We start from the raw sequence: 24,918 nt of genomic DNA on the forward strand, positions 1-24,918 counted from the left end.
AGTCACAATGTTTCTGTGGCGGCCCAGGTCCACCCCAGGCTTCGTGCATACTAGGCAAGAGCTCTACCAACAGAGCGGCGTCCCCAGTCATTATTTTTAATTGTGTCTTACTCTGTTAGCCTTAAAACACCTTTGTAAATATTGTTGAGCGCTCTCTCGGCCAGGTGATACAGTTTAGTTCCCATCCCCCACGCCAAGACTGAAGAACCCTGCTCTTTAAGCTATGAGGGTCACGGGGGTCACGTGAGTGAACAAGGCTTTGAAGTCACTTTAACAAAATAAAGAAGTGTGGAATGATGCTATATACCGAGTAAGCTCGGCAAATGGGTTTCACTGGATACTCAGTCCGCATACAAAGGAATAAATATGACATTTAATAAGGTCGTAAACACACTTGAAGACCCGCGGCTATTGTCCCAAAAGAAAGAGACAGGTCAAAGAGTGAGAACTGGAAGGGGCCACGAGGGAGGCAAAGAGGAAAGAGAATGAGGGACTGGGAGAAATGAAGACCTCAGCCTTGGAGTCTTCAGTTAACCCAGGAAAACTTATGGAGACAAGGGGGACTCGCAAGGACGTAGCCCGACGTCCACTGGGTCCGCCCCTTCATCCCCCGCCCATCCTGACCCCGCCCCATCCCGCTCCGCTCCTCGGCTGGTCCCTCGCCCCACGGGGGGTGGGGGTGGGGACCCAAACCGGTAACCTCTACCCGGCCGCTTCCCATTGGCCATGCATGCGAGCGAAGTCCACAGAGGCCAATGAGCGGCGGCCACGGCGCGGCGAGCCCTTCCGGCCCGCCCCCGCGCGCCGGCGCACCGCCCGCTAGAAGCCGAGGGCGGGACGTGGGCGCGGCAGAGCCGAAGCGGCGGCGGCGCGGACAGAATGCGGCTTCTCGGCATGGCTCGCCTGGAGCTCGGTAAGCGCGGCCCTGCGAGCGGAAGCCGGGCTGGGGTTGGCCGGAGAGTCCGGGGCCGCGGAGCAGGCCCGAGTGGAGGGAACGGGGTGCCCGCCCGGCTTGGGGACTTCTTGGCCGGCGGGGAGGGGGAGGCCCAGCCGGGCCCTCTGCAGGAGGCCCCGGGGAGTCGGGGACTCACTGCTTCTGCTCACCTCGAGCGCCGGCCACCACCGGTCCAGCTCAGCCTTCACTTTTGGGCGCGTGTCGTAGAGGTCTGACCTGAGATGCGGACTGAAGGTGGGCAGTGCTTTCCAAGGGAGGCCTCACCGCATGCCTTTGAACGACCGCCTAGGTGCCCCGGAGTGATGGTTAGCCACCCAGTGGGTGAATTTTGGAGTCCCCTCCTTCCTCGGCTGGCTTTGTTCACGGCCCTAGAGTCTTTAGACAGTACTTAACGCAGCCTAGATCATGACTGGAAAGAAAGTAAGACAGGTCCCTGCACTCCCTCCTCTTTCATTTACTGTCTGTGACCGGCAGCGTGTTTTCTCACCTCTCTGCCAGTGTTCTTTTTATTTTTTTCTTCTTTCAACTGTCCTCACCCTATGAGCGGTAGTACATGTTTAAGAAGTACTTGCTGGGTTACCGTAGAGAGCAGATGAGAGGGAAAAGATTTAATCTCTAGCTTTCCCCGTGAGTGGCTGGGAAAGTGAGCCTATCAATTAGCTCATTATTTTAATCAGGTAGTCAGCCCTCTTTTGGACACCCTGCTGCAGGCGGTGCCAGGCAGAAATATTACAGGCGTGAATTTCTAACACCCTTAACGGCTGCGGAGATTGAATGAGAAGCCACAGATGGCCAAACCATCTGCACGCATGGAGTGTGGACCCCGGGAGTTCTGTTTCCCGGTGGTGCTCATAGTCACTGTAGAGTGGCCCAGCGCAACTTGATGGGTCAGCATTGACCTACTCGCCCCACCCGAGGAGGGGGGTGATGCTGGGAGAGCAGATATGAGGGGACAGTGTGTTTGATCCTGACCTGGTAGATCTTGGAGCCATCAGTTGGGTAGACTGAGGAAGAATTGGAAGGTTCTGCTTCTCTTGGCCATTTGGGCAGGCATCCACAGGGATGGGTAGTGACTCCATGCCTCAGGGAGGGAGGCATTTCTTTTGCAGGGCAATTTGTGGTTCAGTCTTTTGTCTGTACACTTTTGCCTAGTTCTCTAAAGAGCTTTCCTTAACAGATGGCTAGCCAATTGAAACAAAGATCTAAGACCTAAACACCTTAAAAAACTTAGAGTGACCACCAGTCAGAAGTAGATTGCAGCAAGGTTCTAGTGTGTTGGAGGTCATTGTCCATATGACTTTGTGTACAGAGTTTCCATAACTTCTGATTTTTTTTCTCCATCTCTGAAATTTTCGTAAGACATTAGTGTATCAAGCAAGTATGAATTCATAACAGTTTCATAAACAAGATAAACTTCTTATAAAGGAGTAGAACTCACTGGACACGGCTTTAATCCCAGCACTCTTGCGACAAGCTCTACGAGTCCCTTGGCTGAACAGCACCATCCAATAGAAACACAATGATGCGAATGCTCTATGTAATGTAATCCTAAATTTCCTAGGTGCCACACTAAAGCGGAAGAGGTGAGGGCACTTTGAGTTAATTTTACGTAATGACCTCATTTATGGTGGCAACTCCATTGGATTGTACGCCCTAATGATGTCCTAGATGTCCCTATTTGTGGCTTTGTCGCAGTGATGAGATCGGCTGCATGCGTACTTCACAGGACGCATCCTGTCACTAAGCCCCGCTCATCTGTACTTAACCCATCATGATTTCAGCACATGCTCAGTATGAAAATATTAATAAAATTTGTTTCTATTTTCTCTCCAACTCTTTGGAATCCAGTATGTTTGGGTTTTGTTTTGTTTTACCCTTGGAGAACCTTTCAGTTTGGGGTAATGACATGTGGCTGATGTGACTGAAGGCTTCCATAGTGGATAGTAGCTTGAGGGACCAGCCCCACTAACTGAGCCGGCATTTAGAATTGTACTCATCCTGTCCCACTCTGAATTAGATGGAGGCCTTCCAGAGAGCCCCGCCCCCACCCCCACCAACTCTGGATTTCCATCCTGACTTGGGGCATTTTGTTGAGATCTTCATTGTCCTTCGCCTCTCCCGCTGTGCACATAGGTCCGCACAGATTGGTCCCATCTCCACACCACACAGATCGGTCCCATGTCCACACCCAAGCTCCCCTCTATTCTACACGGGCTTGCTCACCCCAGTTCCTCCTAACGAAACTCACTGAAAGAGCTGTCTGGACTTACTGCCTCCTCTCTCCAATCCGCTGCCCACTAGCTGCTGGTTATTTTTACTGTACAGTTGCCCAGGTGCTCACAGACAACTTTGTCATTAAATGCAGTAGCGAGCTTCAACCTATCTGTCCCCTGGTAGTGTGTTGATTGTCTCTCAGTCCATACTTCTTGGTTTGTGTGACATCACTCTTAGTAAAGGCCACTTTTATTTCATAAGTTTCTACAATATTGACCCCATCTATAATTCAAATGCAATATATTTCTTAGACATTTATATTTGGATATATTAGCTGTATAGAATAGTGGGTTTCCTTGTGACATTTCATGCATGTACATAATGTACTTTGGTCATATTCACACATACACATATGCACACACACACACACCATTACCCTTTCCTATTTCCTGTCCCTCTGGTCCCATTCCTTTCTCTATAGTTCCCTTCTGTTGTGTGTTTGTGACGTGGGAGTGTGTGATACATTCTCTTGCATGTTGAGATGTATACGCCTGTGCTTGCATACGCAGAGGCCAAAAGGGCATGTTGAGTGTCTTCCTCTATCACTCTACCTCATTCCTGTGAGAGAGGGTCACTAAGTCAGAGGCTCACCTTTCAGCTAGGCTGGCCGGCAAGCTTCCAGGATCCTTCTGCCGCTCCCCGCCTGTCCCCCCATGGTGGTGTTACAGGCATGTAAAGCCGTGCTCACCCCTTAATGTGAACAGTAAGGGTGCAAACTTGGATCGTCATGTTTGCATAGCAAGTGCTCTTAATCCACTGAGCCATCTCCCCTGCTTTCGCATCTTTAAAAAACAAATTGGATTCCATCAGATGCAGCGTTCTTGAATAATGTATCTGTGTATTCGTGCCAAGGCATACATAACCAACGGCTTGGATGCAGGAGTTAGAGAGCCACTCTGCCACTTGGCGTGTTTGCATTGACCATACGTGGGTCTTTTCTTCCTGTGTTTGCTTATTACAAAATGAGGATGATTCCTAGATTCTAGCTGTGAAGAATCAGGCGCTTCATTTGACATTGGAAGCAGCAACTGGCATGATTTTGAGTGATCCATGCCCTTCATGCCCAGCCCTGCAACAGGAAGGACCCAAGGGCAGAGGCAGGCCCAGGCTGTCCTCCTCAGCAGGGTCCTTGGGTTGGAGAGGATCCTGTACTGTGGGCCGTGCTGTCACTGCTGTGTTTTGTCGTTTGTCCAGGTCTGGTGAGCTGTGCCTTCTTTCTGGCAGTCAGTGGTCTGTATTCCTCTAGTGATGACGTCATCGAGTTAACACCATCAAATTTCAACAGAGAAGTTATTCAGAGCAATAGCCTGTGGCTTGTAGAGTTTTATGCTCCATGGTACGTATTATAAAATAGTTACGCCTTTTAAAGATGGACCCGTTGATTTTGCTTTTATTTTGCCGTAGCGTCACTTGCTCCAACTGACCTGTAATTATATAGACCAGGCTGGCCTTGAACTTGCTGAGATCCACCTGCCTCTGCCTCCCCAGTGCCAGGATTAAAGTTGTTATACCATCATGCCCAGCTATTTTTAATTGTGTTTATATGCACATAGTACAGGTGTCCTGTGTGGTCTAGGTTGGTCTGGAACCCTGGAGTTGTGTAGCCCAGGCTGACCTTGAACGTATATGTTCTTGCCTCAGCATCCTGCGAACTGAGATTATGGATCTATGCCACCATGTCCAAATAGTTGTAGATGAGGAGACTAGACTGCGCATGTCAGTCTCTTGAAAGCCTCAGAGATTGAGTCAGTTGTGGAGAAAAGGTTCTTACAGCCAAGCATGATGACCCGAGTTCAGCCTCGGGACCCACGGTGGAGCGAGGCCGGGGCTTCCGTACGTGCACAGAATGCAGTGCTGCACTGCGCGCTGGGTAAAGCCTGTGCTGGAAAGGAAAGCAAAGGCGCAGCAGTGGGAAGTGTGCAGGGCTGTGGTGGCCGTAAAGTGGCACAACATCAGACCTCTGTGAGCAGCTGAAGATGAGCCAAGCTCAGAAGTGAGCAGCATCTTGTCAGCTTCGGAAGGGGTATTCTTAGTCACTTTTCTAGTGCTGTGGTAAAACACCACAACCAAGGCAACTTTCAGAAGAGCTTATTTGGGCTTATGGTTCAAAAAGGAGAGTCCGTAGTGGTGGAGCCAAAGTGGCCGACCAAAGGCATGGTGCTGGAGCGACAGAGACAGCTGACTAGAGGTGGCATGAGTTGAAACACTCAAGGCCCACCACGGTGATACACGTCCTCAAGCAAGGCTGCACCTTCTAGCCTGCCCGCACAGCACCACCAACCGGGCACGGAGTAGCACAGTAACCAGGACTACGAGAGCATCACAGGATATGACACAAGGCTCTTATCAAGTTGCCCAGGCTGGCCTTGAACTTGTTCCTTTGCCTTAGTCTTCCCAAATAGCCGGGATCACAGATCTGGGCTCATGGCATTCTTACCATCGGATCCCGAAGTCCTGAGTGGGTGTATTTTAGGGTGTGCCCGCTGAAAGTTCTGTTGTGGATGCTGAGACTGTTCTCGAAACTTAGCACTGCTTCTTGGGAAATTACCTAAGGGTCAGTCCTAACGTTCATGCCAGCACAATGCTTTGACTATCTTCTAAAGATTTTAAAATTTAATTGCTGGTTTCCATCGTTAGCCCATCCGAATTTGCCTGGCAAATAGTACTCGTACAGGCTGCTAAGTTATCAAATGGCTCTGGGAGGCGATTTTGCACACTCAGCTTCTTATGTCATGGGTAGTTCATTTGTTTTTGAGAGCTGCAGCACAAGAAAACATCCCCAGGAAACCTAGCAGATGGTGTGATCTCGAAGGCAGGTTCTGGATGTGGTAGGCAACGACTATGCTGGCAGTTTTATGTGTAGTGTTCTGAGAAAATGTCTAATTAGAACAATCGCTTTCGGCCTTTTTCTGCTTGGTTTCTAACATCCCAGAGACAACCATGGGTTCCCTCACAAAGGAAAGGCTTTAGATGTAGGGCATAATGGCACATGCCGATAGCTTTAGCGCTCCAGAACCTGAGGCAGGAGATGTGAGGAGTTCTGAGGCTACATAGCAAAAACTTCTTTAAAACACTTGGGAGAATCTTTTTTTTTTTTTTCCGAGACAGGGTTTCTCCGTAGCTTTTGGTTCCTGTCCTGGAACTAGCTCTCGTAGACCAGGCTGGCCTCTAACTCACAGAGATCTGCCTGCCTCTGCCTCCCGAGTGCTGGGATTAAAGGCATGTGCCACCACCGCCCCGGCTCACTTGGGAGAATCTTAAGTTCAGCGTCAACCTTTGGACTACATGAGACTCAAAAAGAGATGAAGGGACAGAGTACAAATTGAGGATCTGTCTACAATGCTTGGGGCCAGAGGTATTTGGAGTTTTTCAGATTTTGAAGTATTTACACAGATTTTACCCACTGAACATCTCTAAAACTCAAAAACGCAGAACTGGGTGTCATGTAGTGCTCCAGAGGTTTCCTGTCTGGATGGTTTTGCTTGTTTTTTACTTTTTGCAGTGCTAGGAGTTGAACCAGGACTATGCTCACACTGGGCTCTGAGCTGCATCCCCACCTCTGGATTTAAAATTTCAGGATTATGGATACTTATCTTGCATTTTTTTTCTAAACTGTAAATACCAAGAAGCATCAGCAAGTCTAACAGCTGTGTAATTCTAAAGATGTTGTACACATAAATGATGTTACAGTGTCTTCAGCAATTGTAATAATAAGAAAATAGCTGTGGTTTTTATTTATGGCAGCCATTAAGTAGTAGTAATCTCACCAATTTTGTGTAACACCATGAATAAAAACCCAGAGACAGAAATTGGGGTTCAGCCTGAAGGTCAGAAAAACAAAACAGCCAGCCACTGGCTCTTACCCCTACCTCACTCTAAAATGGCGAATCTGTCTCCTGGAATCTCATGAGACTGTGTATGACAGCTGTCTCCTCCCGTCTTATATTCCTCTCTAGGGCTGGGATTAAAGGTGTGCACTGCCCAGTTTCTATGGCAAACTGACGTGACTACTAGGATTAAAGGTGTTTGTCACCACTGCCTCATCTAAGGATGACCAGTGGGGCAGTTTTACTCTCTGAACTTCAGTCAAGATTTATTTATTAAAATATAAGTGAAATATCACTATAACTCTAGATGTTTACATTTATAATAGAAAGAACTTCTAAGTTTCTATTATAGGCTAGCAAAAATGGATTAATTTTTATGTGGTACTTTGGTCTGTGCATAGGGCCTAACATCAGATTGAAGCAGTGTGTGCTCTAACCATTTAATTTGAATCCTTCTGTCTTAGAGAAACCGAAACCTAAGCCTTGTGAGTATTTGACTTCCGGATTTTAAGTGTCTCACCTAAGCAGCGAAGCATACATAAATGCGTGTATTAATATGTTAAAGCTCCGATTCAAGGCACTACTGCAGAATAACCTTGCTTAAAATGTTGGGACTGAGTTCGGGTCCCTCTAGAGTATTAATTACGTGGTGTCTTCATGGGAGCATGGTGGGGCGGGCAGACTAGCTCTGGAGTCGTCATTTGCCTGCCTCTGTTTCTAGAGTGAAGAGAGTAGTGAAGTTCTGTCCTCGGCTTTACACAGATCCAGTGATGTCCTTAGAGCCCCAGGTAGAAGAGACAAGGAAAACCTTGTTAAAATATTTACCATACTGCCTGGTAGTAAACTATACTGTCTGCACACAGTGGGCATTGCACGGCCGTGAGATTGAGTGGTGCGGTTACCATGACCTTGCTGGATGGTAGAAGTTGATTTCTGTCACACAGTATGCTGTTTTATAGTTCACAGCACATTGTGTTTGTTTGGCCTTTGAGAGAGGATCTCGCTGTGCTTGTCTTAGCTGTGCTGAAACTTACCGTGTAGACCAGGCTAGCCTTGAACTTGTGGTCCTGCCTCTGCCACCCAGGTACTGTCCTGACAGGTTTGTCCTGTCCTGCCTGAATTACAGAAGGTTTTGGTTGGTTTTACGGAATTAGTGCCTGCAAAAGGTTTGCCTGTGTGATTGTTTGTTGAGCGGTTATGGTTTGCTGGAGTTGTTAGATTTATGAGACGCTGAGTACCCTAAGTACAGTCACTGGGCCTCTTGGTCCTTGTCTACCTTACAAGCTCCCGGCCCTGTGGGGTCCCCCACTGGTGGCTGCTTTATGAAAAGGATTTAACTCTCAACCTTATTTGTGTTTTGCCTCTCGCAGGTGTGGTCATTGCCAGAGGTTAACACCAGAGTGGAAAAAAGCAGCCACTGCGTTGAAAGTGAGTGTCTGAGGCGGTCCATTCGCTGTGTGTTTAAATTTGAAGATGGGTTAGTGTATGCTGGGAAGATAATTTGCATGGTGAAGTCCTGAGTGATGCCAAATACCATGTGGGGGAAGGGTGTGGGACAGATACTATTCTCATGTCATCTGGTTTTATTCCATCTGATTCCAAGCTAAATTATGTAATTATCTTAGCCATGCTGGTTCTGAAGTCTTTGGTGTCTAGTTGTCCCCCAGAGATACTCTGCGTTGGCTGGACTTGCACCCATTGTGCGACTTAAATGCTCTTCTTTCAAGGCTAACCTCCTCAGTGGTCCTTATAACTTCACTGAGCTCTTTTTACCTTGTGTACTTGAGGCTGACAGGGCTGTAGGGTATGGAAAGGAGGTAACCTGTCTGTATTTCCTCAGGATGTTGTCAAAGTTGGTGCAGTGGACGCAGATAAGCATCAGTCCCTGGGCGGTCAGTATGGTGTCCAGGGATTTCCTACCATCAAGATATTTGGAGCGAACAAAAACAAACCAGAAGATTATCAGGGTAAGGACTCTACTCCATTCCCCTGTAGGCGACTCTGTCTGTTACCAGTTAGCCTGGCTCCCGCAGGGACTAGACCTTGCTATCTGTGCTGACAGACAGCGCTTAGTACCTCCTCCAGGTTTTGAGTATTAGCTTGTAGGTAAGGGGGTGTGTCCAGGCACATGTGTGCGTGAATGTCAGTTCTTTAGGGTGGTTTTAGGGCCCACTTAGCTCCATGCCTTTCCTATTACAGCTGTTTCATATTTGATGAAGATCTGTTTTCCTCCCTTCACTGTAAGACTAGAGACTGGCAAAACATACATAGTATTTGCCTATAGTCTTTATGCCTTAACGCACGCGCCATTGACTGGGAAACTATTATTAGTGTCATAAACTATTGATAATAGGTACTCCGCATTCTCCCAGTTCTAGAGATAAGAGAATTGTATGTGTCTATTAGGAGGCAGCTAGAGAATTCCGGCCCTGAATTCCCAGGATTAAATATTATCTTAGTCACACTGCTTTTAGAGCACCACTGGGGATAGGACTGGCATGTCTGTTGGTGAGCTGTGTTTGTACATTCAAGGTTAAAGATTTGCTAAATATGACATAAAGTAACTGATAATTGCGTATGTGAACAGAAGTGCCTGTGGGCTGAATCCCAGTCAGACTCGGCCTGGGGAAGTCCCAGGGCAGTGGAATCTAAAGAGTAAACTCAAGGCACAGCCTGCTATAACTGCCCCGCCTCTCCATGCTTGGGCCTCTGGTCCACACAGCACTTAACTGCTCTGGCCTTGCTGCTTTTCTGTAAAGGGGCAGGAAGTCTGCCCAGGCTACCAAAATGTAATTGAAATAGTACATGCCAAGGGTAGGGGACACGTACTTGGTAATAGTCTGCTTGGTAAATCTCTAGACTTGGGAGTCAGAATCCTTGGAGACAAATCCTTGGATGCTTGGTTTCTTCTTGGTGATGAGTTTTGTTTTCCAGAGTAAGCGTGTCTGTCTTTGCTTCAAAATGGTAATTGGTTATAGTTTCACTGCTTGACGAAAACAGAATACTTAGAGCATTCTGCTGTGGCCGTGGTTATTTGTAAATAAGGCTGTTATTATACTTACTTATTGGTGGCATGAATGGACTTCAGTGCTCATATGAAGTCATAGAACCATTTTCAGGAGTTCTCTCACCTTCTACCACGTGGATCTCAGAAACTGAATTCAGGTTGCCCGGCTTGGTGCCAAGCACTTTTACCTACTGAGCCATCTCACCTGCCCTAAATAAGGTGTTTGGGGCATAGCCCCACCTGGGACTTCATGCTTTTGCACCACAACCGCAGAATCGAGTGGTTACAAGAGGCAGATTGACCCCGGAGATAAGATAGTGCTTGTATGCGTATGGCCTGCTGTGGGAAGAGTGGGTCAACCCTCTTTCCCTAGAGGGGTTCTCCTTGGGTACATTCTGTTCCATAGGGTGGGACAAGGACACTGGCTGGGATATTGCGCTATCTGTGGCAGGGATGGAGGGCTGCTCTCATGTTGAGTCTGGCCCTTCGGTTAACTGAGCGCTTCCTAAGTGTTCTCTTCATACAGTTTGGTAGGTGCATGACCATAAAGCAGCTTTCTTTCCCTATCCATGTGTCCTTTATAAGCTAGGCAGTCGGAGGCCAACAGTAACTAACAGTAGACTAGAACTATGGAAGTTAGTGACTGCGGTCTCGCTTCAGAGAGCTAAGACAAACCATATTCTTGGACTGTGGCTGAGTGGACCATAGAAGATAGGAGCCACAGGTCAGGTGGTTCCTCTAGTGTCTCCCTTCTAATGTGATGTTGGAGCTCTATTAGAACTTGGCCTTTCAACTTTTGAGGGTGGCTTCAAGGCATGTATTCCATGTCCTGTGTCCTCTCTTCCCACACACTCTGTCTACTCTCCATGTCCCGTGTTCCTCTCTTCCCATACTCTCCTGTCTATTCTCTGTGTCGTAGAAAAGGTGTGTTGACTTTCTCCCCGGTATTTGGGAAGTTTTCCCGTCTTCCTGACCAGCTAGCTGTAAGCGTGTCGTCCATGTTCATATTGTCCATTCAGTAACATGAGATTCTCATTAGAAGATGTGATTTTTACAGACAGTGGACAGGGAACTGAAGAAACTGGCATTTCGAGTGGGGAGTCTAGGGCAGAGTGCATTCTGGGAGAGTGCCACAGTGAGTGCGTGAGACCTGATCACCATCAGTTGCTGACAGATGTGGAGTTATGCGGCCCTTGTGCAGAAGGCCATCCTGAGACTTCCTGTCCCTTGCTGTCCCACAGGTGGCAGAACTGGGGAAGCCATCGTAGACGCTGCCCTCAGTGCTTTGCGCCAGCTTGTGAAGGATCGCCTTGGTGGGCGGAGCGGTGGGTACAGTTCTGGAAAACAGGTAAGGCTGTGTGGTACTGACTTAGTGTGTCTTGGTTTTCTGCCTGAATGTGTGTGTTCCTTACAAAGGGTGCCATGTAGCCTAGGCTAGACTTGGATTCTCTTTGTGGCCAAGGATGACCTCAAATTCTTCTATTTCTATCTCCCGAGTTCTGGGATTACAGGAGTGTACACTCTACTCAGCTGTTCTTGCCATCCTTAGAGTTACATGGCAAGACCCACTTAGTCACAGTCTGAGAATGACCCTAGCCTGGAATGGGGAGTTGGAACTACACAGTGAAGAAGCTCCATGCTGGGGGCAGAAGGCTCTGGGATCTCATGACCTTCCCAGTTCCAAGAGGAGAATAGAGTCCTGGACTCACTTTCCAGACTCTTTTTGTGAGAGTCTGGAGTAGGTGGGGAGTTCTGCAGGGTAAATAGGAAGAGGAAGAAAAACAAGTTCCTGTTCTAGGATTTGTGCTCCAAAGCTTGACTGTGATTCGCCCTTGGAAGTGAAGCTGTTTTTAAAACGGCTCTCTGCCCTAAGGGCCAGACCAACTTAGACAGTCTTAGCCCTACTCATAGGTGACATCATTGCCTTGCCTCTGCCATGGCCATTAACCTGACGAAAGGCATAGCAGAGTGATCAGCACCATAGGTCTGCCTGAAGAAAATTCAGGTCTAAGGGTGTAGACTCGTGGCCTAGTCCTTGCCTGTCGTCAAGTCCTGGGAAGACGAAGCAATGGTGTCAGCTGTTTGAAGGATCTGGACTGCGAATGTGAACATAGAAACAGTTGTGTCTGCACAAAGCACTCTGCTGGAGCCTGCATTGAGCTCTTCATAAACACAGCAAGTGGAAGAATTCAAGGCAGATCATACGTTGTTCTGAATGTAGCAAGAAGTGTTACTGCTACCAAGCAAAAATCATAGTAAGGAATGCTTCCCATTCCGTCATTAGTGTTTTCATTTATTTGCTAATGAGCAAATCGAAACCTTGATGACCTTGTAAGATGATTACTTCTGTAGTGGTGTTCGTTTTTGACCGGGCAGTCGTTTAACATTTCCTGTTGCTGTGACAGGGCAGAGGTGACAGTTCAAGTAAAAAGGACGTGATAGAGCTGACGGATGACACCTTTGATAAGAATGTCCTTGACAGCGAAGATGTTTGGATGGTTGAGTTTTATGCTCCATGGTGTGGACATTGCAAAAAGTAAGTGCCTTTGACCAAATAAGTGTATTCAGTCATGGTGCTTCCAGTAATAGTTATCCGGCTCCAAGCTGTGCTATTCCCAGATTCAGCCAGGGCCTGGCTAGTGTCCAGATTGGGGGACAGGTGCATCATCCCTTTGGTGAAGCCACCAAGATGTGTTTGAAGTGTGAAGGCCAGAATGTAGAGTTCAGTCAGTGTGAGGACCTGTGCTGCGGGCTCACTGTGCTTCTCAAATGGGTTTCTGTAGCCTGGAGCCAGAGTGGGCAGCTGCAGCCACAGAAGTGAAGGAGCAAACGAAGGGGAAGGTGAAGCTGGCAGCTGTGGATGCCACCGTGAATCAGGTTCTAGCCAGCCGATATGGGGTGAGTGTGTTTACGACTCATTTACTTGGAGAAATACTCAAGATTTTCAACAGTGTTTGACCCCTGGCCTCCCTTCGAAGTAGGCAGGGAAGTGAAGTATTTAAGCACTTGTAGATGAAGAGATGGTGTCCCTAGCTGTCAAGTTGGAACTCGGGACTGGTGGGTTAGTGCACATCATTCCACTTGGCCTCTGCTTGCCCTAGGTTTTACAGGTGTTCTCATTTGACTTTTGAAAATTGATCTTCTTGTTCTGGAGTATACGGATTGTATTAAATACCCAGAGCTTGGGCAGGGTTTGAACTCCTCAAAATGAAACTCTGACCGGTTTCCAGCTGGGAACTCCCCCTACCCCCGTTTTGATGATTTAAGCCATGGTGTATGCTAGGCAAGTGCTCCACCACGGTGCTAAGTTCCCAGCACTTACGTATTTATTTTTGAGGCGGTGTCTTATTAAGTGGCCCAGAGTGGCTCCAACTTGTGATCTTTGCTTCAGCCTCCCAGAATAACTTGAATTACAGGTATGTGCCCATGCGTGACTGGAGCATAGTGAAGTGTCTGTGAAGTGGTTTTAGAAACCATAAAGATTGTGGGTTTATTCTTATTATTCAATTTTCCATTTTAAAATATTGTGGTTGTTACTGTACTTTAACAGATTAGAGGATTCCCTACAATCAAGATATTTCAGAAAGGCGAGTCTCCTGCAGACTATGATGGTGGTCGGACAAGATCAGACATAGTGTCAAGGGCCCTCGATTTGTTCTCGGATAATGCCCCGCCTCCAGAGCTGCTCGAGGTAAAGTGCTCCCCCTGGTGGTGAGGAAGCTCCTGTCTGCTGTGAACCCTTTATCTGGGTGAGCTCTTTGCTTTTGACCGTGTAGCCCAAACTAGCCTTGAATTCACAGTAGTCTTCCTGTTTCTGCCCCACAAATACTGAGATTATAGGCATGTGCCCCAGTGATTTACTCCCTTTCTTTAATTTACTACTTTTGGGGATTAAAATACTGTACAAAACCTCACCAGAGTGGATCCCGTCACCTGGGCTGTTGGAGCCCTGCCCGGCTTTGCCCGGCTCTGGCCTGCAGTGCAGGCGCCTCCAGTTCTCACAGCAGCACCAAGAGGGGAGATCACTCCCGCTTTCATGCGCTTTTGAGAAAACAGACAAGAGCCTCGCACTGTGTGGATGCCTTGTGCACAGACATGTGACCTATTTATTCAGCTGTGGCAGGCCGGGCTGTAGCAGGGCATTGCAGTTTTGAAGACGCTTAGGTGGCCTAGGAATGAATGATGGCATGCATTTCTAGAGGATTCTAGATGGCATGTCTGTGTGAGGAGACATGTAGGGATCTCTGGTGTTGCGTTGCACAACTGCCCTGTCTTGGTGCAGATAATCAATGAGGACGTTGCCAAGAAGACATGTGAGGAGCATCAGCTGTGTGTCGTGGCCGTGCTGCCCCACATCCTGGACACAGGTGAGCACAGGCTGGGTCTCATTGCTGCCGCTGCTCAGAGTACTTCCTGACTAAACTGATTTTATTTCACCCTCCGTGTTCTTGTCTGTAAATCAGGGGCCGCAGGCAGAAACTCTTACTTGGAAGTTCTCCTGAAACTGGCTGACAAATACAAGAAGAAAATGTGGGGGTGAGTTCTGAAGCTCAAAGTCTGACCTCTGTGAACGGGGTACAGACCTTCCTGCCTTTTGCCTCAAATGTTCTTTGCAGTGTGTGCCTGTTTGTCTGCTTGTTACTTACCAGTCCTGAGATATGCGTGATAACCTAAGTTTAGGTAGCACAGGAAATCTGTGGCTCAGTGGACAACAGCCTTGTAGGGTTCTGAGCACGTGCCTATCCCACGCTCCTTTCTAAGATTTGGATGTAACTTAGATCCTAATCCAAAAAGCATCCTTACCCTAAAGCCAGTCTGCTTTCCCAGGTGGCTGTGGACAGAAGCTGGAGCTCAGTATGAACTGGAGAACGCACTGGGGATCGGAGGCTTTGGGTACCCTGCTATGGCAGCCATCAACGCACGCAAAATGAAGTTTGCTCTTCTCAAAGGGTCTTTCAGTGAACAAGGCATAAATGAATTTCTCAGGTAATATTTTCTTAGTTGTTTATTTTCTCATTTGTTGGGTTTTGTTGATTTATATTGTTATGTGTCAACCAGGCAGTAGCAGAACTAGTTTGCATTTAAAACATAAGAGTAATTGGCTGGGTGGCAGTGGCACATGTCTTTAATCCCAGCACTTGGGGGGCAAGAGACAGGCGGATCTCTGTGAGTTCGAGGCCAGTCTGGTCTACAGCAGCTTGTTCCAGGACAGGCTCCAAAGCTACAGGAAACCCTGTCTCAAACAAACAGCATAACAGTAATTGGATGTTTGTAAATTTGAACTTTTAAATCATTCCTCTTTCCTGGGGCAGGCGTCCCACTCTCCCTGCCATGCTTGTCCTGTTGCACGGGTGTTCAGGCCTCACTCTAACTACAAGGTCTTCCAAGGTCTTGTGCGCGTCTCACCGTTCCCACCCTTAGTTGTACTTGGTATTGCTGACCTCAGGTCAGAACCCTTGGCTTTGGAATGTATGTGAAAATGAGGATCCTCCTGCTGTAGGCAAACATGATGGGCTCTTAATTCCTAAGCCAGTTTGCAGAGCTCTCCATCCTGCCCTGCTATTCACCTCTTCCTAAAACTCATTCCATCAGTTCTTGGGCAAATACAAGCATTGACCTAGAGAGGTCAATTGTGTTTCCTCTTCCTGCTTTCTTTCTTGTTAATTTCTCAACTTCCATGTGAAGTGAGGGTTTTTAACTTTCTGCTTGATAACAAAAGTTGGTGGCTGGCACTCTGCTGAGACTGCCCTGTAAGTGTGCCTGGGCCAGGGGCCACACTCAGGCTGTTGTTCTTAACCCATGTAGACTACAAGTTGTGCTGTGCTTAATCACAGTGAGGAATGTTGCATTGAAAACCTTCCTGTAAGTCCTGTAATGTCAGTAAGACATGAAGAGAAACTACACAGTTCCTCAAGCGGGAATAAGTAGAACCAGAGTAATGAATTGTTTTGTATCCCTAGCTGTCCTGAACTCACTTTGTAGACCAGGCTGGTCTCAAACTCACAGAGATCCACCTGCCTCAGTCTCCCAAGTGCTGAGATTAAAGGTGTGCACCACCAGTGCCTGGCTTAGTTAAAAGTATTCTACAAAAAATAAATAGCATAAAACTAAAGAACCCAATGTAAAAGACAGGTTTTAGCCTGACACGGTGGTGCATGCTGTACACTCAGTAGGACCAGAAGTGCAAGACCAGCTTGGGCTACAGTAGTCTCAAAATGTCACCAACAGAAACACTCCACAAGACAGCATTCAAAAGTCCAGTTAGAGCTGGATATGTGGATGCCTGTATCCAGCAGCTGGTAGAGGCCAAAGGATCAAGGATTCTCTCTGGTAGTATTTTTCAGTGTAGATGTTCACGCCTTACTGGCAAACACTTGGTGTGTCTGCCCTCTCCAGCACCCAGCTGGCTAGCTGAAAGCATCACCTCACTAGTAATGAGCTTTTCAACTCATAGGCTTAGCAGGCAAAGGGTCATGGGCAGCTTTTGCTGAGTGAACTTATTTTAAAAACACCCTCTCATGTTTTATTTATTTTTAAAAAAAGAAAAAGAAAACCTTTTTCTTGTGCTTGACTTCATGGGTGCACGACACATTGCATTTCGACAGTTTACTCATTGGAAGTACATCTAAATACATTGGGTATTTTTTTTCCAAGGGAACTGTCTTTCGGGCGTGGCTCCACAGCACCCGTGGGAGGTGGTTCCTTTCCTACCATCACTGCCAGAGAGCCCTGGGATGGGAAAGATGGTGAGGTAAGTGGCATTGAGGGGCTCTTCTCCCAGCTTGTGTCTCTGTGTCTAGAAACCGCATCCACCATAACCAGCATGCACCACGCCTGGCTGGCTTCGGTTTTAGAGAAAGACAGTTGTACTAAAATCATGATTGGGGCTGGAGAGGTGGCTCAGCAGTTAAGAGGACTGGCTGCTCTTCCCGAGGACCCAAGTTCAATTTCCAGCACCCACACGATGGCCTACAGCCATGTGCAACTTCAGACCTGTGAGATCCAGTGGCCTCTTCTGGATTCCCTGGGCATTTTGTGCACATGGTGCATAGACATACATGCAGGCAAATACTCATACACCTACATAACATGTTTAGGAGTTTAGGAAATCACAATTTAAAGGTCAGGGGAACTTGGTTTCATGCCTGTAATTTCCACACTACAACACTTGAAAGGCTGTGGCAGGAGGATTGCCATGAATGAGGTCAGACTTGAGCTAAAGAATGGAGCCCTGTTTCAAACACTCAGACAGAAAGCTCGGGTGAGGCGCATGTGTAGAATCAGCTGTGGGACCCTGAGGGGGGAGGATCTCAAAGCCAGCCTAGGCTACATTTGTCAGACTTTGCCCCTGCACCGGCCCCACCCCCACCGCCTTGTCCAGGTTCTCTGGTTTCTCATCCATGTTATAGTTGGTGCAAAAGCCAGGCTGGAATCTGGAATCCTGGAATTTGCTTTTCTGTTGAAACCATTGGTCATTTGAGGCTCTAACATCCCTTTATATCCCAGCTTCCTGTGGAGGATGACATTGACCTGAGCGACGTGGAGCTCGATGACCTGGAGAAGGATGAGTTGTGAGGGCCACAGCAGCCTTCAGACTTCCTTTCTTGGGAGCAGGCAGTTTTCCAGCAGAGAAGGTTCTGGTCAGTGTCTGCTGTTGACCGTTCCGAGCAGCACTTGCCAGCCCTGGAAACACTGCAACAGTGAACCTCAGCGTCTCAAGAAAACACTGAAGAATTCTATGAATTGTAGCCGTGAATTGGATTGTATTCTTTGGCATATTTTGAAGAAAACTGGGCTGTTAAAACATTTTCCCCTCCTCCTGACTACTGCTTGACTGTTCTTGGAGGCTGTTTCTTATGTATAGGGTTTTTAAATGTGATTCCTTTGTTTGAATATTAATGGCTTTTTCCATTAAAGAATAAAGTGATATTTTGGACAATGCTGATAATGTATGAAATTAGTGGCACATCATACAATTGGAGTCTGATGTTTAGCCTGAAAACACCACCACTTCCCTGAAACAGTGTTTTTTAAATGAAGACAAGACCTTTTGGAAAACTTGGTACCAAGTGAGAATTGCATTTCCTGCCCCAAAGTCTTGTCTTGGTGCTTCACCGGTGACAATTAGGCTCAGGTTGTCAACATTCTCACTAATTTCCCATTAAAAGTCCCACGAAGACCTACAGGCTTTTCGTTCTATGTGAAGTGCTTAGGAGAAAGTTTAGAGTTACGTTAGAACACAAGAAGAGACTCAGAACTGAGCATTTTATTGTAACTTAAAAAAATAAATACACTCTAACTAATGTCTGTGAGTATCTCGTGGGTCAGGATCCTGCAGGACTTGGTTATCTGGCTTAGAGCAAGGTCTGAGGCTGCAATGTTTCAGGCTGGCCACCTAGTCCAGAAGGCTGAGGTCAATGTGGAAGTACACGTAGGGGAAATAGTCCTGGTTGCTGAGCTGCAGTCCAGGGATTTCCACAGAGGCCTATGAAGGGAGCAAGGGCAAAGATGATTCTTGTTTTTAAGGAGGGAGCTCCTTGGGTTCTGGCCTCACGCCCTATCCTGTGCAGTTGCCCCACCACCATCCCCCACCCCCTTGCTTAAAAGTATGTGATATCATACATCCCTATGGTGGCAGGGCCCTCGAGTCCCCATGATACCTACATCCAGTAAGCTTGCTGCAGCAACCTCATCTAGATGCCGGAAGACAGAATTGAGCACCTCTCTCAGGCGCTTGGTGGCTGACTTTTTCTGGGGCTGCAGGAGCACAGCCTGGAAGTTCACTGGGAGTCCGTACCTGCTCCAACAAGACGACCGTGTGGGTGTTTAGTGTAAAGGCCAGCCAAGACAGTCAAAGGCCCAGTGCCCATGTCAGGGGGCTCCCAACTGCCTATAACTCCAGCTCCAGAGGATCCCACAGCCTCTGGCCTCTGGACACCTTTGTACATGTGTTGCACACGTGGGATTAAAAAGTGAACGAATGGCTCACTGACAACGGAGGAAAGAAGAACTAGAAAATGGACTAGGAGTAAGATACTAAGTCTCAGTACAGTGCCAGCCATCTCTGAAGGTCAGAGCTCATGACCCTGCCTGGCTACCTTGCATACTTAGTTGTACAAGCAGTGGATCTGAACTTTGCAGGTCGTAAATGTTATATGTGCCAACTGTTATGTGCTCACTAAAGGAGAACATTAGCCATGTCAAGGTATAGTCAGTCATGCCTCTTGTTCAGTTTTTGGGTGCATGGAAAAGATACTAAATCTGCCCAAACATTTCCTCCAGAGTCACTGCCTGGGATGTCCATTACTCCAGAACACTGTTGAGGTGTATCACTGAGCCATGCCCAGCCAGTGCATCCAAACTGTGCCCCAGGCGAGTGTCCTCGGATATCTAGCAACAGGATCACCTACCTAGAGTCTGCTCTGGAAATGAGTCAGCTGGGACCTGTGACTACCACCATCATGTCAGGAATGACTCCCGAACCTTCCCAGTCCTCACTCACTGTGGGCAAAGCAGCCCTGGAATGTGGCACTGCCCTTCCCAGTCTGTCTGCAGAGGCCTCTGGTAGCTCTGTTTTTGTTGGCCAGAAAGGCCCCTGTGCTGCCTGCTCTCCCACAAGACAAGTGCCATACTGGCCAGTGAGGTGCTCATAACATGCAGGCAAGCCCCTGGTGAGCGACAGCCCAGTTGATTGTCAGAGATAGTGTTTGCTCTTCTATCCCACACTGACCAGAGACTAAGTACCTCACTCAGCACCCCCCTCCCCGCACCAAGTGCAAGGATCATAGGCTTGAACCCCCACACCTCAGGGCCATCTCATCCTAGGTCCTACTGATCTTTTAGCTTTTCTGCCAGGGACACCAATCCTGCTAAGCCTCCTGGACAGTTCAGAGAAACATTCTGCCAGGACGTGAGTTCAACTGCCCATCCTCAGGGTGACATCCAGGATGTCCGCCCACCTAGACTTCTCAGGAGAGGCTGCCTGCAATTTAACATGAACAAGCTCAATCACTGTCCCCTGAGAGCCAAATCTGCACACCCCGTGTCCTGTGTCATTTATTCTTTGACCACTGCCTCCCTTTGGAAAGCATCTGCTGTTTGATTCCTTTTCCATGAATACACTGAGAATGATAGGTTATCTGAACATTAAATACTTGGGCTGGGGGGCAAAACTCAACCATAAAAACCTAAATGAGCACACACCGGGATGTGTTTGCTTGTGGTTTATTCTGTGATGCTCAGGACTGAACTGGGGGCTTTAGGGGTGCCAGGGAGATGCTTTCTCACTGAGCTCCACCCCATCCCCAACAAGTGATTTGGACTCACACCTGTGCTTGCCTGTATGGATTCCAAATTTTCCACAGTGGCTCTATTAATTTTAAAATGATAGAAAATAAGACAAAATAATGTTTGCATGTGTAGCTTTCCTATTTTAGTGGGGGAGCTACCTGGAGATCTTCCCTTAGAGGGTGAAGAAATAAGACAGTCTGGGGACGTCTTCCAGGAGCCACTGGGGCCCTGTCTAGGGTACAGAGTTGGGGCAGGGACCACACAAACAAGTCTGGCAGAAAAGAGCGAGCTCTGGAGAACGGGGCACACATGGCCAATGGGGATTCCTCTGGCAGATTGGAGAAGACTGCCAAGACATGGTCACAGAAAGCAAAAGGCAGAAGGGCTGGAAGACAGCAGGGAGTGGAGTTTCCAAGCTTCCCCTCCAGGCCCTACTGCTCACCTCTCCAGCCCAGGATCCCCACCACACACCTGAGCACAGACTCCACAAACACTCTCAGGGCCTTTATGTGGATCCAGGCAATAAAGGCCTCGCTGAAGTTCACCTTGAGCCAGCGCAACAGAGGTCCCTGCAGAGACGGGAGAACGGCGTGAGCTTCCAGACACTCTACTGATAACGGCCAAGAAAAGGCTCGCAGTATACAGAGCATGCCCTGCAACCAGAGGAAAGGGCCAGGAGCCAGCAGAAGCAGAGAAGAGCCTGGGGAGGCTCGGGACCACAGCATGCAGGTGCCTGGCACTAGGGAAGCTCTGGGGCAGCCACCGGCACATGTGAGAGGCCACCTCGGACCAGGGGTGGGAAGCTAGGCAGCTTTTGACCTCAAGACTGACACATGAGCTAATAGGTTCTCGTCTGGCACTGCACAGCCAAGAAGCCCACCTCACTGGAAGGCACTACCCTCAGGGTCCAGCCCACCCATCTACCAGCTGCACCTGCCAGGGGCTCTTCAAGCCTCATCTAGGCCATAGCTACTGCTGCCGAGCCTGACGTGGTTGTTCCTTAGTGTCGGTCCCCCTCGGACACTTCTAACTGCTCAACAAGGCCAGAGGTGTCCAGCCAGGGCAGTCAGGGAGGAATGCCGAGCAACCGAACCGCCCTCCCTCCAGTCAGAGCCCTGCCCATCACCAGACACCAGCTCCAGCCACCATCAGCCAGAGCAAAGACATCCCAGCCAGCCGACAAGCGCCATTCCCTGCCTAGAGAGGCAGCTCCAGGAAGACCATGAAGGCTAGGACAGCAGGGTTCTGGGCTCCTCCAACTTCAGACCTCACAAGCCATAGAAACGAGAGAAAATGCAAAGATTTCTTCCTCAGCTGGGGAAAGAGTTGAGTCAGGGACCCCCAGGGTTCCCAGGGGGTGCTTACCTCGCCCTCGCCCTCACTCTCTCTGTCTCTGTCGGTCTGCCCCGCAGCGGGCCTAGCGGGGTTCCCTAGCGGGGTTACCTTAACCTTGTGGTCCCGGTAGGTGGCTGATCCCTTTTTAAGAGCAACACAGGAAGTTTGCTAAAGGTACAGAAATTATTTATTAATCTTTCAGCAAGCATGCATCGTGAACACAAATAATTATCATGGCCTGGAGAGCCTGTGCAAGCAAGCTCTGGAGTCCGGGCTGAGAGAATGGTGTGGCAGAGGTCCAAGGCCTGTGATTTCAGACACTAGAAACAGAGCCGAACCTATGTGCCTGCTTGGGTCAGGACCCCAGCAGCAGCAGACAAAAACTGCTCCCAGAAGTATTACTGAACTATCCTGACCTAGGGAGCTCATCAGTCGGGGCCCTGAGTCTCAGGAACAGCGTCCTCCGTGGTGTTCATGGGACACTTCAGCATGTCACATACAGGACATTAGTCAGGCATACAGCCAGGCTGTTTCACCCTTTATCACCCTGTCTGTAAGTGGGTGGAAAACACAGGGTAACTCAACTGTGTGTCCCCAGAACAACCCAGTTCCTCGGTTCCAGTGACTCGGTAAATAAAGGATATGGGATGCTTGGCTGTATCCGCTCCCAACCATACCAAATGAAAGATTCTAGGGTCCTGGGGTGGAGGGGGTCTTCACTGAGCCCCTCTGAGGCTCCATTCACGAGCATGGGTTCTGAGTGTCTCCCGGGAGCTCTGTTTCCCACACACAAGGAGACTCTAGCAGGTTGTCTGGGGCACGTGGGGCTGCAGAAGTCTATGCCATGTAAAGACACCACCGCTGGGAATCTGAGCCCCAGGGAGAAGGCGGCAGCTTACTTGTGTCACCCTGATACACAGGATGGATGCCAAATGTCCTACTTCACCTATAGGCAGGGCCCTCACAATCTGGCTCCATCAGGAGTACTGCAGGGAGTAGTAGGGGAGGAAAAGCCCCACCTAATGGAAGGCTAGGCATTGTGATGGACAGGGCCCCAAAGCCAAGGTCAGGCAGTGAGCTGGGCATCTGATCTTGTTAGTGACAGCCACTCCTGCCAGAATGTGCCATGTCTATGCCGTTGCTCTAAGGAGCTTAGAGCACCTTCAGGAACTCAGGGCCCAGGCCTCTAGCCAGGCCTTTCATCTTCAGGAGCCCTGGCTAGAATCCAATTGATTTTGGTTCTGGGCAGTGTGGGTACTGGCTCAGTGCATACACATGGCATGTGTGTGTGTGCAAGTGTGTGTATGTGTATGCAAGTGTGTGTGTGTTCATGTGTCTAGGCTCAAGGAAATAGGGTTAAAACTCTTCAACATGGGCTGGGCGGTGGTGGTGCACACTTTTAATCCCAGCACTTGGGAGGCTGAGGCAGGCAGATCTTTGTGAGTTCAAGACCAGCCTGGTCTATAGAACTAGTGTCAGAGAAACCCTGTCTTAAAAAACAAAAAACAAAACAAAACCCCACACCTCTCCACCATGGGGCTGTTGGACCATGCACCTATAATCTCAGCACTCTGTAGGTGCCAGCCTCAATTACATATCAAATTAGAGGCCAGCCTGGGATACATGAGACCCTCTCTCAAAAACAACACAGAAAATCCAACGCCATGAACCATCACCAGTCGGGCTTCCCTTCTGAAAAGAAAACAGCAGGCAGGTGAGGCTCCAAGAACTACTTTGGGGATCTTGGTGGCTTGTGCTTACTCCTAAAAGTGTGGGTGAGAAGAACCACTCACTCAGCAAGATTGGGTATACGCAGGCTCTGCCTAGTGTGGGAGGAGGCCTGGTGCAGACGCCGGAGCACGTGTGGAGCGCTGTACCAGGCCAGAGGCCCTGTTCTCCCAGGCACACACTTACAGCTCTGAGTACACAGGCTTCCCCTTGAGGACTCAATGACACTCTATGGGTCCCACCTGTCACTGAAGTGACACTAGAAGGTGCTCTGCAGCTGGGGGAGAAGGGGCCAGTGCCTCGAGGAAGCAGGGCAGAGCCGGGGCCACTGTTCCAGACCTCCAGAGTCTGGAACACATGGCAGAGCCCAGAGGTGATGTTCCCCGTTCAACACTGTGCTCTCAGCTTTGCTCGAGGGATGGAGGCTGACCTCTCCACAAAGCTCCTAAGTGTCTGTGGCCAGAATCTCAGAGAAGCACCCATTCTGCTAAGAGCACTGGAGAAGTAAACACAGGTGCTGGTGACGCCCTGAAATCTACAGTCACAGACGATAGGAAACCGTCTGTGAGGTGGTGACACTATCCACTCTGGGCACAGATGCTTCATCCTGGTGCCCCTGCTCTGGCTGACCTGTTGCAAAGCCCAGGCTGATCCCCCTGGCCATGGCTCACTTCAGCATCTCAACTTGTGTGCAGCAGACAAGCCCTGCCAGAGGGCAGTGATCCGGGTGGCTGCGAGCTGCGTCAGGGGGTGGAACTCAGTACATATGACATCTGAACTCACATGTGTCTCGACAGCACGAGCCCAGGAGATGGGGACAGCGAGACTGGGGAGTGGACTCTGCCTCCCTCCGGAATGTCTAGAAAGCCCCTCCCACACCCTGGTACTCACATACTGTTGTTTCTTATCAGACAGCAACCTGGTCATCTCTTCCCTTTCTCTTTTAATTTCTTTTTCATCATAGTAAAATTCCCGGACAATGAACCTTCAAAAAAGCAGCTATAGCTGTCACTGAGAACATGGTCAAGGCAGGGTCTCCCCAGGGACTCACACCAAACCCGAGCAGCCGGTGGCCCGCATCCTTACTTGTTTTCTTTGGCTTTAACTTTGAAGTCTTCAGTCACTTTGCGGAAGAGAGTCACTGTGAAGAGGCCAGCCTCATTGTCCTCGACGATCAGTCTAAAGGGAGAAGCATTTGTTGGCTGGATAACCTAGGGCTACTCCACTCCAGGCTCTGAGCTGAAGCTAAGTTAGGAGAAATTCTTCTTCCAGCTCAGGAGGTCATCACCACTTACAGAGTCAGGTGTCCTGAGCCTGGTGGCCTATGCTTGTGTTGTTGGCAGTCACCAGGGGCTGGGAACCAAAGGTGGCCTGAGTCTGACAGCTTCCTAGGTTCGCCCCCACAACCCACTCCTCCAGACTCAGCCTTGGGAGCTCAGCAGAGCCTCTTGTTGGGAATGACAGGGAGTGTGGTGTCTGCTTTGCCTTATGCTCCTCAAATG

The 24,918-nt window shown here is 48.9% G+C and overlaps 2 protein-coding genes across 3 annotated transcripts in view; one reads left to right on the forward strand and one right to left on the reverse strand.

The window, feature by feature from the left end:
- The first annotated feature begins 820 nt into the window (after positions 1–820).
- Pdia6 (protein disulfide isomerase family A member 6) lies at positions 821–18,011 on the forward strand. Its single transcript, XM_075984053.1, has 13 exons — positions 821–913; positions 4,424–4,565; positions 8,427–8,484; positions 8,897–9,023; positions 11,305–11,411; positions 12,469–12,599; positions 12,847–12,961; positions 13,614–13,754; positions 14,346–14,430; positions 14,527–14,599; positions 14,891–15,049; positions 16,718–16,814; positions 17,570–18,011. The coding sequence occupies exons 1-13, from the start codon at positions 880–882 to the stop codon at positions 17,636–17,638; spliced, it is 1,338 nt and encodes a 445-aa protein (XP_075840168.1). The 5' UTR covers positions 821–879; the 3' UTR covers positions 17,639–18,011.
- Positions 18,012–18,320: 309 nt separating this feature from the next.
- Positions 18,321–24,918, reverse strand: part of Atp6v1c2 (ATPase H+ transporting V1 subunit C2) — a 36,879-nt gene continuing 30,281 nt past the window's right edge. Inside the window, exons 8-13 of one of the 2 annotated variants that reach the window (XM_075984054.1) lie at positions 24,503–24,595; positions 24,308–24,401; positions 21,719–21,856; positions 20,825–20,922; positions 18,728–18,860; positions 18,321–18,548 (exon numbers count right to left, since the gene is read on the reverse strand). In XM_075984054.1, the coding sequence (XP_075840169.1) occupies positions 18,459–18,548; positions 18,728–18,860; positions 20,825–20,922; positions 21,719–21,856; positions 24,308–24,401; positions 24,503–24,595 (646 nt within the window). In that variant the 3' untranslated portion in view covers positions 18,321–18,458. The remainder of the gene's footprint in view (positions 18,549–18,727; positions 18,861–20,824; positions 20,923–21,718; positions 21,857–24,307; positions 24,402–24,502; positions 24,596–24,918) is intronic. The other variant, XM_075984055.1, reaches the window with a different exon arrangement.

The sequence above is a fragment of the Microtus pennsylvanicus genome, chromosome 8, assembly GCF_037038515.1.
Source record: "Microtus pennsylvanicus isolate mMicPen1 chromosome 8, mMicPen1.hap1, whole genome shotgun sequence".
In the NCBI taxonomy this organism is placed as follows: Eukaryota; Metazoa; Chordata; class Mammalia; order Rodentia; family Cricetidae; genus Microtus; species Microtus pennsylvanicus.

Bases quoted from the DNA above. Each gene is read 5' to 3' on its own strand.
- Pdia6 (XM_075984053.1), top strand. From the start codon at position 880: ATGCGGCTTCTCGGCATGGCTCGCCTGGAGCTCG. The intron at 12,600-12,846 runs GTAAGTGCCTTT...GGGTTTCTGTAG, and splicing joins TGGTGTGGACATTGCAAAAA to CCTGGAGCCAGAGTGGGCAG. The intron at 13,755-14,345 runs GTAAAGTGCTCC...GTCTTGGTGCAG, and splicing joins CGCCTCCAGAGCTGCTCGAG to ATAATCAATGAGGACGTTGC.